The 15,056-nt window shown below is 35.5% G+C and overlaps 2 protein-coding genes across 6 annotated transcripts; both read left to right on the plus strand.

Moving 5' to 3' along the window:
• The first annotated feature begins 8,351 nt into the window (after positions 1-8,351).
• Positions 8,352-11,626, plus strand: LOC111791079 (transcription repressor KAN1-like). 5 transcript variants are annotated; one of them, XM_023672278.1, is made up of 7 exons: positions 8,356-9,269; positions 9,375-9,477; positions 9,743-9,819; positions 10,055-10,100; positions 10,352-10,520; positions 11,058-11,151; positions 11,238-11,626. In XM_023672278.1, the coding sequence occupies exons 1-7, from the start codon at positions 8,700-8,702 to the stop codon at positions 11,340-11,342; spliced, it is 1,164 nt and encodes a 387-aa protein (XP_023528046.1). In that variant the 5' UTR covers positions 8,356-8,699; the 3' UTR covers positions 11,343-11,626. The 5 variants fall into 5 exon arrangements, with proteins under 5 accessions (XP_023528045.1, XP_023528044.1, XP_023528046.1 ...); XM_023672279.1 differs by having other exon boundaries at positions 8,356-9,251; XM_023672280.1 differs by having other exon boundaries at positions 8,356-9,238; positions 9,365-9,477.
• Positions 11,627-12,438: 812 nt separating this feature from the next.
• Positions 12,439-14,487, plus strand: LOC111791081 (uncharacterized oxidoreductase At4g09670-like). The gene is made up of 2 exons (XM_023672281.1): positions 12,439-13,072; positions 13,748-14,487. The coding sequence occupies exons 1-2, from the start codon at positions 12,611-12,613 to the stop codon at positions 14,369-14,371; spliced, it is 1,086 nt and encodes a 361-aa protein (XP_023528049.1). The 5' UTR covers positions 12,439-12,610; the 3' UTR covers positions 14,372-14,487.
• Positions 14,488-15,056: the final 569 nt, after the last annotated feature.

Raw genomic sequence — 15,056 nt, forward strand, 5'->3', positions numbered from 1 at the left:
GAGGTGGCATAGGCCCAAAGCTTCAGTTTTTTGGATAGGCCCAACAAAGCCACAAAAACTTTGATACACAAACTTTGATACACACGAACTCCTTTGCCAATTTGAGTATAGTTCAACTAAGTTCATACCTTAATGAAGAGATCATATATTCGAATTTGTCTAATTCCACAAGTTGTTGAATTAAATAATGATAATATCACGTTATGAACACACTTAAATCGTGGATTCTTCTAGAGCTAATTTTCTCTTCAAGGTAGAGGTTGAAATCTTCCTCCCCACATTTGTCGTCTTAAAAAGAGACTTAATTAACATGTTCGGGTGTGGAGTTTAAAAGGAACGTAGAGTTATATTTTTTTTTTGTGTATTTTTGAAACCCTCTTAGAAATTCAAGAGTATTTATAATAAAGCAATGTATCAATTGTTTCTGCTTCCCCTCAAGGCTTTAAAGTACGTCTTTACTTGCACACCTCGCCTTGTGTCTATCCCCTTTGGGAAAGAGCCTCCTCGTAGGACATCGCCTGGTGTCTTGCTCTGATACTATTTGTAATGACCCAAGTTCATCGCTAGCAAATATTGTCCTCTTTGGACTTTCGAGCTTTCCCTCAAGGCTTTGAAACATGTCTACTAGTGAAAAGTTTCAAACAACCTTGTCGTTTTCCTCTCCAACCAATAATAGGATATCACAGTTTCTATCCAAAGCTAGCTGCAAGTGTATTTTTGAATTTCTTTTTTAAAGTTTTTTTTTTTTTGAAAATTTAAGGGTACGATTGAAAGAGGTAAAAATTCAAAAAGTATTTTTAAGACACAACTTAAAATTCAAAAGCAAATTTATTATTTCAGCCTATATTTTAATAGTAGGAGAGACAAAGTATGCAAAATAATATATTGGTCGAGAAAGAAAAGACATTATGAATATAACTCAACTCGATTAAGACATTATGAATATAACTCAACTCGATTAAGACATTATAAGAAGTTGAAGTCTGGAGCCTGCTACATTGTTGAATGAAAAAATGGAAAGAGAAACAAAAAAATTGAGTAGAGAGAGATTTAAATGAGTGAGTTTTGGAATGAGACGAAAATTTTAATTAAATGTGAAGGAGACAATATGGGTCAGGGAGTTTGGTGAAGGACAATGTCAACACCTCTATAATGGGTCAGCCCCCATAACGAGGCACGATGTGAAAGCTCACTCTTAGTAGGGAACGAGACAGGTACAAAATTTTCATTGTCATTTAAATTACACGTTTAAATTTAGGGTTTCGTTTAAAGGTAAAAAGTTATAAATTACGGTAATTTTAATAGATTTTACTTTTTAATCCTTTCAATACCGGAATTTTTTTTATTAGGGTGTCCAAAAAACTCAATTAACTCAACTTAACTCATACGATTCAGTCTGCGTTGAGTTATAAACTTATTTGAATTGAATTGAGTTAAATTTGAATACCCAATTGTATTCAACTAAAAAATTTATAGTGGAATAAGATTGAGTTTAATATCTAACGAGGGTCGAGAGTGGTAGTATAGACGCCGTAAAGATGGGTGGAGTGGAAAGAAAAGTAAGGGTTTGTGGGTTATATGAGGTGGGGGTGCCCCACCCAAAGGCACCCACAAAGGCACCCAAAGGCACCCACAAAGGCACCCAAAGGCACCCACAAAGGCACCCAAAGGCACACAAAGGCATAAGTTTGTAGTTTTTGATGTTCAATCATAAAGCAATTGATTACAAAATCATATGCTTTCATCTCTCACATCACTCTCCATCTTCTGCTCCATTTGCATTTATTATTCCCTCTTTTAACAATGGCCCTTCCTCTCTCTCTCTCTCTCTCTCTCTCTCTCTCTCTCTCTCTCTNTCTCTCCATTTGCATTTGTTTATCTTCTTTTCTTTCTACCCATCACTTTCTTCTAATCGATCCCTTTTAGACTCGGTGTCTTTATTGGTACACTGCCCAGTAACCTGACTCTAATATCATTTCTAACCGCTCAAACCTACTACCAGTAGATATTGGTTGCTTTGGTCATGTCACATATCGTAGCCAACCTCGCGGTTTTGAAATGTTTTTGTTAGGGAGAGGTTTCCACACCCTTACAAGGAATGTTTCATTCCTCTCTCTAAAGGATGTTAGATCTCAGACTTACACACTTTGTTTTTGTAATGTCTTATGTCCAAGATTCGGATCAAGATTTGGAATCTATATTCGACATTTAATTGCTCTGATATCCCTCTACATCTATTGTAACATGACCATGCTACCTACTTGTCTTGAAGTGGTTTTAAGAATGAAACAATTGTCATAAACCAACACGAGTCTTTTTAGCATGGTTTGTCTCCTCATTCATTTGCTCCTACCGAAAATTTTGAGGAGATCACCCAACCTAAGATTTTTCAAAACTAAACATGTTTAATTTTGAAGTTCTTATGATTAAACCATTGAAAAAAAAAAAACACACAATTTTAGTCTGTGGCTCAATTTCTATAAATAGAGAATAAATATATCACGGATTCATAAATAAATAAAATATGACACTCAAGTTCCAAGTAAAATAAGAGTACATGAATGAACCAATACCTCATCTGAATCAGAGGAGTCCTAAGAATAGGATAGCTAAGAAAGACTTAAAAGAATTGAAAGTCATTATCTACACCAACAAGATGCATGTTTCTATTCCGTTGCTCAATCTTAAGAACTCTACAGTTAAGCGTGGTTGGAGCAATTTTATATTGCGTTAGCTCTGGGAAATTTTCGTAAGATGCATGTGATCGAGGACAAAACATGGTGAAATAACTCATATTAGTCTGTAGAGATAGTTTTTATTCTTAGAAGCGAGGAGTAAGTAACACGATCATGTCACGTGAGATATAGAGAAATATCGAGACCATCAAATATTGAATTCTAAATAAGAGACCGAGACCATTAATATTATGGGGAATTATTGGTTTGATTCTTTCAATTAAAATAAATTAATTAATTTTTTTCCTTTTAATTGAATGAACCTTTTAAATATTGAATTATTTTTTTTTCTCAATTTAAATGTGTGTCGGTTTGTGCTGTTCTGTACATAACCCCACACTGCATGTTTCTTAATAAATCTCTCTGCAAAATCCGACAGTAAAAGATGTCTTTGAACATACTCCAATTTTCATGGTGACAGCGTCTTTTTATAATATAGCTACCAGATATTGTCTGTTTTAATCCGTTGTGTATAGCCGTCAGCTTCACGATTTTAAAATGCGTCTGTCAGAGAAAAGTTTTCACACTCTTATAAAGATTAAAGACGATTCCCATTATGGTTCCCTTTCGGTTTTGAATCAAGAAAGATGATTTAATCACTTCCCTGTTCTCTAGACATTGAGGGCGACAGCTAATAGAGGCAGTCAAGGCAGCTGGTTTGAGCCCACAAGAGAAACAAAGGGTCAAAGGTGGTGGCAGTGAGGCTCTCATTCTCCAATATATTCTTTGATGAGTATTACTTAGAGGAATATGCATGAATTATTGGAGTGTGAGGGCATCTCTCCATCAACCCATATGCATATTCTTTACACATCTTAATTATTTGAGGGCAAATCTGTCTTTTCATGTTTTCGACGTTTATTTATTGGTAATCTTTTTTAGGGATGTTTGAAAATTGGGATGATTTGAAATGATGGATTGATTTGATATGTTTTGATCGTAAGTGTTTGGATTACGGTTGAGATCAAATAGTCAAACCCGAATTATGTGACACTCAGTAAAGTTAGGGTGCATGAATAAACTGAAACTATAATAGAATGACTAAAGAATTGAAAGTTACTATCTATACTAACAATGTGCACCTTCTTTTTCGATCGCTTAATAATAGGAATTTTAAAGTTAAGCTTGTTTTATTTGGTGCAATTATACGTTGAATGATCCTTTGAAAATTTTCTTAAAAAGGACGTGAATGAGAATAAAAGATGCTAGTTAAATATTTAATATGATTCCGTAACAAATTCTAGTCAATTGAAAGGGGATTCTGATCAATCTAGAGATCATTTCGATTCCACAAGAGCGTCTTCTAATACACCGTTCATGTTTAGCTTTGATACCATTTGTAACAGCCAAAGATCACCACTACCAAATATTGTCCGCTTTGGCCCGTAAGTATGAAGTCGTTTATTTCTTTCTTTATTTACTGTTGGAAGAATATGTCAATATGATCTTGATAAGGTGCATAGAGGAACTATGAAAGTTACGTTTGCCATCTTGCTAGCCCATGAAGGCTGACTTTTCAAAGAGAGTAAACGTCCATACACCTCTACTCATCCCCGACCATCTCACATAGTAAACGAAGTATACATTATTACATTCCTAAAGTTGAAACTCTTTCTCACTCCTTCCATTAGAAAGCCTTGCAATTAAACTTGTTAATCACCGTCATAACTTGTTATAGTAAATAATTTCTTTTAATCGTCATTTGAAGGGTTAAAAGTTTCTTTTGGAGGGAGATGGTAAATACCCACAAATTTACATATAAAAATCTCGAGACTTTCGCCCTTAGAAATTTGAGTATCATCCCGTCATTTCTAAGATTTCAAGTAATTCTTATGGTAGATTGTATCCGAGCGATCATTTATTTCTCATAACAGTGGCAAGTAAGAACCAAAATTTATCGAACTCAAATTTAGAATCGAAAGTATTAACTTTTTTTCCGAGTATTAATTAGGGTTGATGAGATTAGGTGGATAGCATTTAAGCTCAAGGGATCTTTTTCTGTGGCCTACTTATGATATAGGTTGGAAGAAAATGATATGTACACATCGAGTTGAATTGTTAAAGGCTTCAGTCTTTTTCTTCTGATCATACTATGAATTGCCTCATTTATTTTACGTAAATTACACTTTAAGTTTGGCTTTGGAAAACGAGCCTCTCACTCTTGTTTTCATTACTTCGATCTGTCAAATTAAATTCCATTCCATTAGATTATACCATAATATAGTTATCATCTTCGTTAGCGGTCGCCATTTTCCGACCCACTGGCTATCGACCCATGTCGGGTTTTGTGCCACCATCTTCAGTCGTTCAAGAAAATAATGTTGTTGAGGACAATTAGGAGAGATGTCCTACATCGACTAATAAAGGGCTGATCATGAGCTTATAAATAAGAAATATATTTCGATTGGTACGAGACATTTTGGGGAAACCAAAAGCAAATTCATGAGAGCTTATGCTCATAATAGACAATATCATGAAGAGTATTGGATCAAGGATTAGGAGTATCGATTCCTTATCATGTCGAAGATCATCTTACTCGTGTTTGCGAATGATAGCGACAATGAAAAGTTTCATCCATTGGGATTGGATGATGGTTTATGTTCAGACCACTCAACCATCTTTGGATGGTGCTTATCAGACTCTTATCCAAGAACATTCTAGCAATATGATTGGGAGTAAGGTTGTCTGTAATAAGGATCATGTTTTTTGTTTGTAAGTGACACGTTCGAAATTTTGATAGGCCAAATCAACTATGAATTGAATGGTTATGCGGTGTCCACCTATCTTAAAAATCATGGTTATGACAATGTGACACCCGAATAAAATAGGAGTATGTGAATAAACCGATATCATATTTGAACGAGAGCGATCTTAAGTATAGGATAACTGAGAAAGACTTAAAATAACTGAAAGTTATTACGAATACTAATAATGTACACTTTTGTTTTCAGTATCTCTGTTAAGGATATTTAGTAATAAATTATACTTTCCCGTATATATTATATTTGATATTTTATTATAAGGCAAATATTAGATATTTGTCTTATTACCATAGGTATCTTTCCATTTATTGTTATTTCCATTTATTACTATTTCCATTTATTACTATTTCCATATCCTTCTAATTTATTTGATTATAAATAAGATAACTTTCACACCATTTAGGTGGGGTGGATTAATCAAACATTCACAATCTCAATCATAGGAACTCTATGGTTAAGCGTGATTTACTTGGAGTGATGCATATGAGTGAGGACAAAGCATATCGAAAGAACTCATGTATTTTCTATCGGGTTCGTGAGAGGTGGACCAAGCATGGAGGGTTAAAGTGATGGAGAGGAAAGAGCGAGAATTGTGAACATTAATGAACGTCGAAGTTAGGAAAAAAGTGATTTCCGAACAAAAATGAATGCATGTAAATTGAAAATTGACCCTACAAGATGTGCAATTTGTAAGAGAGATGTTCCTTATAAAGTAAAACCAAGCAAGCATTTAATACAACCAACTAAGCATTTAATGCATACCCACACCTCTACCAATCATAAAACAACTCTCCAAGTAAAAGAAATTAGAGATGTGACACCATAAAAAACCAACCAAGATCGAACATAAAGATAAGGTGGGGCACGGAACATGTTGCCTCACAATATCATATCGCACGAAAATATTAGAGCCATCAGGTATCGAATTGAAATTGAAGTGTCGTCTAATAGAAACATATACAATAAAGTAGTCTCGATATTTTCCTGCGACATGATCCATTTACGTACTTCTAAGAGTGAGATTATTTAGAATATGAATTCGGTACTTGATGGACTTGACATTCCTCTACGACATGACCACGTCACTTTTTTAGAATGTTTTTTTTTTCTCACTCACGTACTTTCTAGAATTTCAGAGAGACTCAACATATAAACGGTTCAAAGCTAATCACATTTTACTTTAGAGTTTTTATGATTGAGTTATCAAAAAAAAAAAAAAAAAACATAGGACTTTTTGATACATGTGGAGGAAAGCACCTAACCAGAGCATTCATGATAATCAATCTCTTTGTTGAAGGCCACGAAGTCGGGCCACTTTCCAATAACTCGAGTCTAATGCCCAAGTTAGAAGATCCTTCTTCATGGGATGCTGCGCTTCATCCAACCGAAGCATTATTAGGAGTGTTCGTAAATTCTTTTCGATTTAGGTTGGGTTGAATTTTTGAAAAACTAACAAAATTCGAGTCTTTATGTAACACGTATTGTAGATATTGTCCGTTTGAGACCGTTATGTATCGTCGTCAGCCTCACGGTATTAAAACGTTTGTACTAGAGAGAGGTTTCCACACCTTTATAAAGAATATTTAGTTCTTTTCTTCGATCAACATGCGATCTCACAGTAGACAAATATAATTTTTTTATAAATATTTTATTCTTTTAAAAAAAGAACAACTTGACAACCCTTATACTAGGGACAAGTATGATCGTTCTATCTGACATTATTACTCGATTATAGTTAACATAGTTTTATATTATTCAAATATTTAACTAAAAAACTTCATATAAATATTTAATATCATGTCAATAAATCAATAAAAACAAGTTTATACTCCATAATCGAATGAATATTAAGCGATAAAATTAAAAATGATTTATTTATTTCATTAAAATCCCAATAAATGAAAGCAAGTAAATATTTAGAATAATTGTGTTTCATTTACTGAAAAAGGACTGAAATTATTTTTTTGTTCACTTACGCATGGTACAAAAATAAAGAGAGTATTTATTTATAATTTTCAAAATTAAAATAAATATATTTTGGTCCTATAAAAAGAAATGGACATTACGAATTTATTTGTTAAAAAAATAATAATAAATAATAAAAAAAAAGTAATCACACGTGAACCTGTCTTTCTCTCTCTAACATTTTTTTTATCCTCTCCAAACTCTCCCTTTTTCTTTTTTTTTTCTTTTAAATATTAAATATCTAAATTTAATTTTTAAATTTTTTATAATTCCTAAAATAATTCGTCCTTAGTTTAAATATGAATTTATATTTTATCAAAATTGTTTAAATGATAATAATGATAATTTGCCCAAATATATTCTTGAGGATCACACTCCAAATTTTGATGGTTAATAAAATTTTATTATGAATTTTTTCATTTTCGAAAAAAAAAAAGCTATGCCTTCGAGACTCACGATACTTTGGTTTGACATTTGAGCATTCTATTGACATGACTAAGTTTTTAGGGCATGACTCTGATACCATATTAGATGAACATGACTCTCTAGCATAAACTCTCGTGGCTTGGTTTGTGCTTCCCCAAAAGGTCTCGTAACAATGTAGATAGTATTGTTTGATTATAAATCCACGATCATTCTCCAAATTAACCATTCACTTTGGACTTTCTATCGAATAGTAAGAATTACCACTATTGTTTTAAGGAGGGTAACAATTCATTATTGTAAGGTAAATTTGACCACGTATTAGATTAAATTACCAATTTGAACACTACTCAGCTACAAACACAAACATTTAGCTCTTACTTTCTTCATCTTCTTAGTGTCATTTTCTAGAGAGAAACACCATAATACTCAAAACCCAAATCCAAAATCCCATATCTTTTTCATTTCTCTATCTTTTTTCTTCTCTCTCCTAACTTCTCTCTCTTCTTCTCTCTCTACACCATTTTTCTGTTTATTTGGGTTTGTGGGTTTAGCTTTTTGCAAGTTTTTGTGAGTTTTCCCATCTGGGTTTGTTCAAATTACAACAAAAAACCTATCTTTTGAATCCCCCATGAAACCTTTCTCAAGAAAAATCAGATCTTGAGAAGAGCTTCCCTCCATTGAAGAACATCCAAAGCTCCCACCTTTTCTAAATTCCTCTTTCTTTTCACTTCCTTCATCACTAAGTTACACACAAACAAACAAACAAACAAAAAGCTGCTAAACCAAGAACACCAAGAACACCAAGAACAAGATGCCCTTAGAAGGTGTTTTTATTGAACCTTCTTCAACCCCACTTCCTGATCTCTCTCTTCAAATCAGCCCTCCAAATGTTTCTTCTTCTTCTTCTTCTTCTTCTTCTTCTTCCTCTTCAATTAGAACCCTCAGCCATGGATTTGCACAAACAAGTTTTGATCTTTTGATTCAAAGAAACGACCCTCGAGCTCACACCGAGCTCTCTCTAGGAACCAACAACAACAACAACAACAACAACAACAACAACAATTCCCTTAGCGGAGTGCCACTGGATACTCCAACACCGCCTCCTCGTCTTCGAGGGCTTTCGATGTTCGACATATCATCCGACGGGTTGCAACCGATCAAAGGGATTCCCGTGTATCACAATCGTCCGTTCCCATTTTTGGGTGTGGATCAAAAAGATCATTATTTTCACCATCAATTTCCATCTCCTTGCTTCTTCCCAAATTACTCGAACTCGAACGGAGTTGTTCAAATGGGTTATCATCATCATCATCATCATCGAGGAATCGGAGGAAATATCTCGTCTCCGAGGTTCAACAATGGGGTTGTTTCTATAGAAGCAGTTAAATCTTTGAACTATAATAATCATAGTAATTATAGTAATGCAGCTTCTTCTTCTTCTCATGTTTGTTCTCATGGAATGATGATGAGATCCAGATTTTTGCAGAAGCTTCCTGCAAAACGAAGCATGAGGGCTCCTAGAATGCGATGGACTACCTCCTTACACGCTCGCTTCGTTCACGCCGTCGAACATCTCGGCGGCCATGAAAGTAAACAACCAAAAAAAATCACATTTTTTCTTCTTTATTGTTCGATTTGATCTTCTCGACATGTTTCACTAATACCCTTTTCGTGTTTTCGCCTGTCGGTGAGTTTACTCAGTGAATTAGCAGAAATTTAGACGAAGAAGTCCAAAATCGTCAAAATTTCTACTAATTTGTCGAGCATCATCGAAGTAAACACGAAATTATTAGAGAGTAGAGCGTATATTTATCGAATTTGAAAAGGGGACAAAACCCGGGTTTTGTTTTGCAGGAGCAACACCAAAATCAGTTCTTGAGCTGATGGATGTGAAGGATCTAACACTGGCTCATGTGAAAAGCCATTTACAGGTAATCATCTCTAAAACCCTTCATTGTAATCACAAATCATTCTGTTTTCTCTCTCTTAAATGGTGAGTGATTGAATGAATGAATGAATTTTGTGTTTGTGGAGAATAGAGGAAGAGAGAGAAAGAGGGGAAAAGGTTGTCATCATTACAAAATAATATAAACTTTGGATTCAAATATAATGAACAAACATAGACAGTTCATAGAAGAGAGAGTTATTTATTTATTTTTGATGCAGATGTATCGAACTGTTAAGACCACTGACAAGCCTGCAGCTTCCTCAGGTAATTGGTATTGCTTCGCTCTCTTTTTTTTTATTCATTTTACTATTTCTTTTTCGATCTTCAAAATCTCGTAACGGGTCAAGAGCGTTTGGAGTGTGTGTTGGACTTTTGTTCGATTCGATTTGGTTTGGTTTGGTTTCTTATATTTAATTTAAATTGAGTTGAAGAAATCTGTAAATTTAAACGTTAATTTCGAGTTTGAATCTTCCTTTAAGTATTGAGGTATTTGATTTGTTGTTGGGGTAATGAAGGCCAATCAGACGGTTCGGGAGAAGATGAGGTATCGCCTACATTGGGGACGATTAGCGGGGGTCATGGCCCGAAACAATTTTCCGATCAAAGAGCTTCGCCCGACCGGTCCGGCCAGCAACCGGCCGATTCGGAATTTGGCTCCTCCACTGTTTGGTCTAATTGTTCAAGGTTACTTACATTCATTTTTCCATTTCTCTTTTGTCTCTTACAATTTGGTGATAAATATATGTGTTTTTGGTTTGGAATTGAATATTTAGGGTAATGTTTAGTTAGGGTTTGCTTAGGGAATGTGAAGAGAATGTATGTTGGATAGAATGGAAGCTTTGATGGTCGTTTAGCTCTAATAGTTTTCTTCTCGAAAAATGTATAGCAATTTGAACGAAACTGATGAACAATGTGATAACGTCATAATTCTATTAGACATAAAATTAAATTTGGTATCAAACTACACGATCTTTCCACGTGTTTAAGGAAAGAAAATGGTCTTGGTCATTCACCTCTGAATCCTAGCTTGGGTGAGTTGTAGATCAAGTGCTTCTAGAATGGCTCGAGGTCATTGAGCCAAAAAAGGCATCCTAAGAGTACTGGGTCCGATTCGGGATTATACCTTGTTTCTAAATCCTCGTTTTGTGTATCTTAGAAATGAATTTTGTTTTTGTGAGTGTTCTTGAAATTCAATCATATTGTTTTTGCTTCATCTTGCAGAGATGTTTGGGCACAAACAAACGGCAATGAAATGGATGTGATTAGGCCAAGTTTGTATGCCAAAATGCAGCAGAAATGCATGCACCAAATTCAGGTAGGGTTATAGCATGTTTGGGAGTGATTGTTGTTAATTTTAAAGATGAAAAAAGTGTGGGAGAATTTGAACAAAGTATATGACAGGAATGTGATTCAGGTGCAATGAAGAGATACAATTCAGAATGCTGCAACAAACCAAGCTTGGAGTTCAGGTTAGGCAGAGCAGAGTGGGATGTGGAAGAACACTAAATTTGGTGAGTGACATATACATATAGATATTAGAGATACACAATTGGAAGCGATTTTAGTTTGGGTTTGTTTTGATGGAGAGAAACGTAAGTGCAAGTGTAATTTTCAAATCATATTTTGGTTTGAAACATACTTTTAGATTTCATATTTGGGTTTGTTTTGATGAAATACTTTGGTAGTTATTGAAATATGAATTAACACGTTTGAGTCCCCACTTATTTATTGCGTTTCTTAAATGAATGTAAAACTGATCGAATTGAAATTGTTATATAGAAAGTTCTTATTCACGTACATCTTTTTGTTTATTTAATATTATTGATGAACTTTATGTCATTCTTAAACAATACTAACGAGTTTTATTAGACGAACATTTGAACATATGAAAAAATGTTGAGTATTTAAAAATATGCATTATTTGAGCCCTCCGTTGAGGTTGAAATTTGCAATCACATGCAATATAATTGATAGAACCTAAAATTTATCTGGCCTTGAACTTCACTTCACTTTTAGGTTATGCATTTGCTGCGCATATACATGAACTCACTTAGGGAAATGTCCCGGACCTGAACAAGTAAAGAAATCACCGAATAATACTTGGACCGGTGAAAAACCCATGAACGGAACAAAAATTGACCAAGTCAAACCTCGACTTAACGAGCTGAAGAGCTGGCTACAAACCTGAGGAGTGAGAAAACTGTAGAGTAGCACGAGTGTGTATGAAAATACTTCACAAGTAACCTACATGTAGGCTCTACTTTTAAGTTTTAGCTCCTCGAAGCTTATTCTTCCTCATAATTTAACTCCCGGGAGTTTAACGTCTTATCATTGGCTAGTTTCTTGGAACTAGTCGAAGCATATAATCTATCTAGCTCCTAGAAGCTCAATTCCTTCTTTCATAGTCTAGCCCCTTTGGAGTGCATCATTCTCTGTAGCCTAACTCCTTAGAATATAATAAATTCATCTATCTTGATCGTATATCTCATTGGTACTCATCTATCTTATTAGGGTTACTCGAGATTTTTAGATATCTTAGTTAGCTCTTTACTATTTGGTCGAACGTATTCTAAAACCTATTTTTCTTTTAAATTTTTTACTTTTATTATTATTATTATTTTCTGGCTGCTGCATTTTGTCATTCCGCTTGTCCAAACCACACACAAGCCACCCAGACCACATCGGCATCCACAAATCCATAGCCCAAAACAACTTAACCTTCTTTCTTCCACAGCCCTCTCTGTAATCCTTCCATTTTATTCACTTTTCCCTAGATGGCGGAGAACCCAATCCGTTTCGGCATCGTCGGCTGCGCCGAGATTGCCAGAAAAGTAGCCAGAGCCATAAATTCAGCACCCAACTCCACCGTCTCCGCCGTTGCCAGCCGATCACTTGACAAGGCTTTGAACTTCGCCGCCGTCAATGGCTTGCCAGAAAATGTCAAGGTTTACGGAGGATACGGTCAGATTCTCGACGACCCTTGTGTGGATGCCGTGTACATGCCACTGCCGACCAGCCTTCACCAGCGGTGGGCAATTTTGGCTGCTGAGAAGAAGAAGCATATTCTCTTGGAGAAACCCACGGCGCTGGACGTTGCAGAGCTTGATAAGATTCTTGATGCCTGTGAGTTGAACGGTGTGCAGTTCATGGATGGATCTATGTGGCTGCATCACCCTAGAACTGCCAAAATGAAGGAGGTTATCTCTGATACTAAGCTTTTTGGCCATGTTAACTATGTAAGATCTTTTCCCAACTTCAGTATCTTAAAATTTTAAGGGGTTTTAATTAAACTCTAGATTTTGGTTCTAATAAGTAACACTGTTGATATGGCACATTGGTCCTGAAATCAAGTTAAGTCGTCATTTTTAAGTTGTCAACCAAATTCAGTCCAATAGTTAAGGGCAGGAACATAAACTAAATTAGATATTAGATAGTTTAGAACCTGTAACGGCTCGAGTCCACCGTTGGCAGATATTGTGATCTTTGTATTTCCCCTCAAAGTTTTTAGAACTTCTGCTTTTGGGGTCCTCTCTGCGCTTTCCCTTTGCTAGGAGTCCTCTTTGAGCCTTCCCTTTTGGCCTTTGTATTTCCCCTCAAGGTTTTTAAAATGCGTATGCTTTCGGTTGTCCTCTCTAAGCTTTCCCTCCGCTAGGAGTTATGGTCTTCTTTAAGCGTTCCCTTTTGGCTTCCCCTCAATGTTTTTAAGATGTGTCTGCTAAGGAAATGTTTCCACGCCCTTATAAAGAAGGCTTCGTTCTCCTCCCGACCGACGTGGGATCTCACCTAAAAAATTAACAATGACATTAAGGCTACGTAGAAGTCGAACCATTCATGTAATTTAACATATTTTTAACCAGAAAAACCTCCAAATGCTGCAAGTGATGAGTATTGTTTCTTTTTGCAATTTCAAGATTCACAGCACATCAACAACATCAGGAACAAAACAATTTCTTGAGGAAAATATAAGAGTGAAACCGGACCTGGATGCCTTGGGTGCATTGGGAGACTTGGCCTGGTACTGCATAGGGGCCCTTTTGTGGGCGAAGGACTACAAATTGCCAACACAAGTCCATGCGCTACCAGATGTTACCAAGAATTCAGCAGGTGTTATCTTGTCCTGCACAGCCTCCCTTCAATGGGGTAAAACATCAAACGAAACATCTGCAACAATTCATTGCTCTTTCCTATCTCATACCTCCATGGACATAGCCATATCTGGTGCCTGTGGATCGCTGAACGTTTATGACTTCATCATCCCTTACCAAGAGACTTCAGCATCATTTGAGTTCACCTCAGGAGCAAAGTTTGCAGAACTCCATATTGGATGGAACACAAGACCTGAAGAAATTGAGGTGGTTAATGAGCTACCACAAGAGGCTCTGATGGTTGCAGAGTTCGCCAGGCTTGTAGGGGCCATAAAAACAACAGGGTCTCGTCCTGATAGCAAGTGGCCACAGATAAGCAGGAAGACACAGCTAGTGATGGATGCTGTAAAAAAATCCATTGATAATGATTGTAAACCAGTGTATTTGTAATTCTATTTTTGACAAACAACAAGCTTATTGTATAAACAACATCTACATAAACGCTAATGTTATCAAGGAAAGGTGTTTGGGTGAAATGGATATATCTACCTCGGAATCATCTGTGCTAATATCTGCACCTTGTATGCTGGCCCTTCTGTCTAACTGAAATTCAGAAGCTTTAGTTCTTCTAGTAATTGTAGAGGCTAAGATGCTAAGATGCTATATTATGAACATGTTGAAAATTTAAAGACGTCGTTCTAATTGTAGGTATGGTTGTGCTGCTGAGATGCCAAATTCAAGCACGCTCATTGATGAATCCTAATTTTTTGTTCTTGGGGTAAATGAAAATGAAACAACAATTCACTGTTGATCATTCTTGTTTATGTTATTACTCCCCTGTTTCCTCTGGAAGACATTTTGAGTGAAGCTAAAATAAAGGTCACATGAATTTATAGTCAAAATAGATTATATTATATTGGGTCGATTTGAGTTATACTCTTAATTTGTACTAAAATCTTTAGCTTTCCATATAAATAAAAATTAAAGAGCATATAAATAAAAATTAAAGAGCGAATCTCAAAAGACAAAAAGAGGAGAAGAGGGTAGTAAAAGGAGTTGACTGAGACATGTGTATAGACATGGATTCGACTCTCTAAATCTTGATTAGGACTGAAAGAATCCCAAAAAGATGAGG

Source organism: Cucurbita pepo, chromosome LG03, assembly GCF_002806865.2.
Source record: "Cucurbita pepo subsp. pepo cultivar mu-cu-16 chromosome LG03, ASM280686v2, whole genome shotgun sequence".
NCBI lineage: Eukaryota > Viridiplantae > Streptophyta > Magnoliopsida > Cucurbitales > Cucurbitaceae > Cucurbita > Cucurbita pepo.